The 492-nt window shown below is 49.0% G+C and overlaps 1 protein-coding gene across 1 annotated transcript in view; it reads right to left on the bottom strand.

Moving 5' to 3' along the window:
• Positions 1 to 492, bottom strand: part of LOC119589104 — a 16,188-nt gene that overhangs the window by 11,129 nt on the left and 4,567 nt on the right. Inside the window, exon 2 of the mRNA XM_037937680.1 lies at positions 235 to 492. This exon is cut by the window's right edge and continues 240 nt beyond it. Within this exon, the coding sequence (XP_037793608.1) occupies positions 235 to 492 (258 nt within the window). The remainder of the gene's footprint in view (positions 1 to 234) is intronic.

Below are 492 nucleotides of genomic sequence, written 5' to 3' on the forward strand. Positions count from 1 at the left end.
AAGGGGGGGAGGAGTGATTAAGCTACTATGAATCAGTAAATAAATATATGTAAAGTGTCATTTGGGAGTTAAGTGTTACACTTAATGTTTACGAGGTTCCTACTAGAATTCCCATGACTTTCTCATATGGAAAGTATACCTGTAACATACCAATCACTCAGAAATGCACAAGCGTTGCAAAAAAAATATCATATTAATAGAATAAAACGTAACAAAAAGAACAACAAATCTTACCTTGACTGGCGATCACGGACGACATATTCCTCTCTAGCCGAGTCTCTCCCCGCGGTGGATTCCCCGTTTTCTTTGCGTCGCCTTCTGTCCTCGTCCCCTCCATCTCTCTCCCCTCGGATGCATAGCCGCTCGTGCCCCCCGCTTCCCCTCTCTCGCCTCGCTTGCCCTGCGCTCGTCGGTCGCCGTCAAGGAGTGCTTGCCGGGCCTCGCCGCCGAATCGTTCCGCTCTCAACGGCCTGGGAAACGGATCAGGCAACT

This window comes from Penaeus monodon, chromosome 25 (genome assembly GCF_015228065.2).
Source record: "Penaeus monodon isolate SGIC_2016 chromosome 25, NSTDA_Pmon_1, whole genome shotgun sequence".
Classification (NCBI taxonomy): Eukaryota; Metazoa; Arthropoda; class Malacostraca; order Decapoda; family Penaeidae; genus Penaeus; species Penaeus monodon.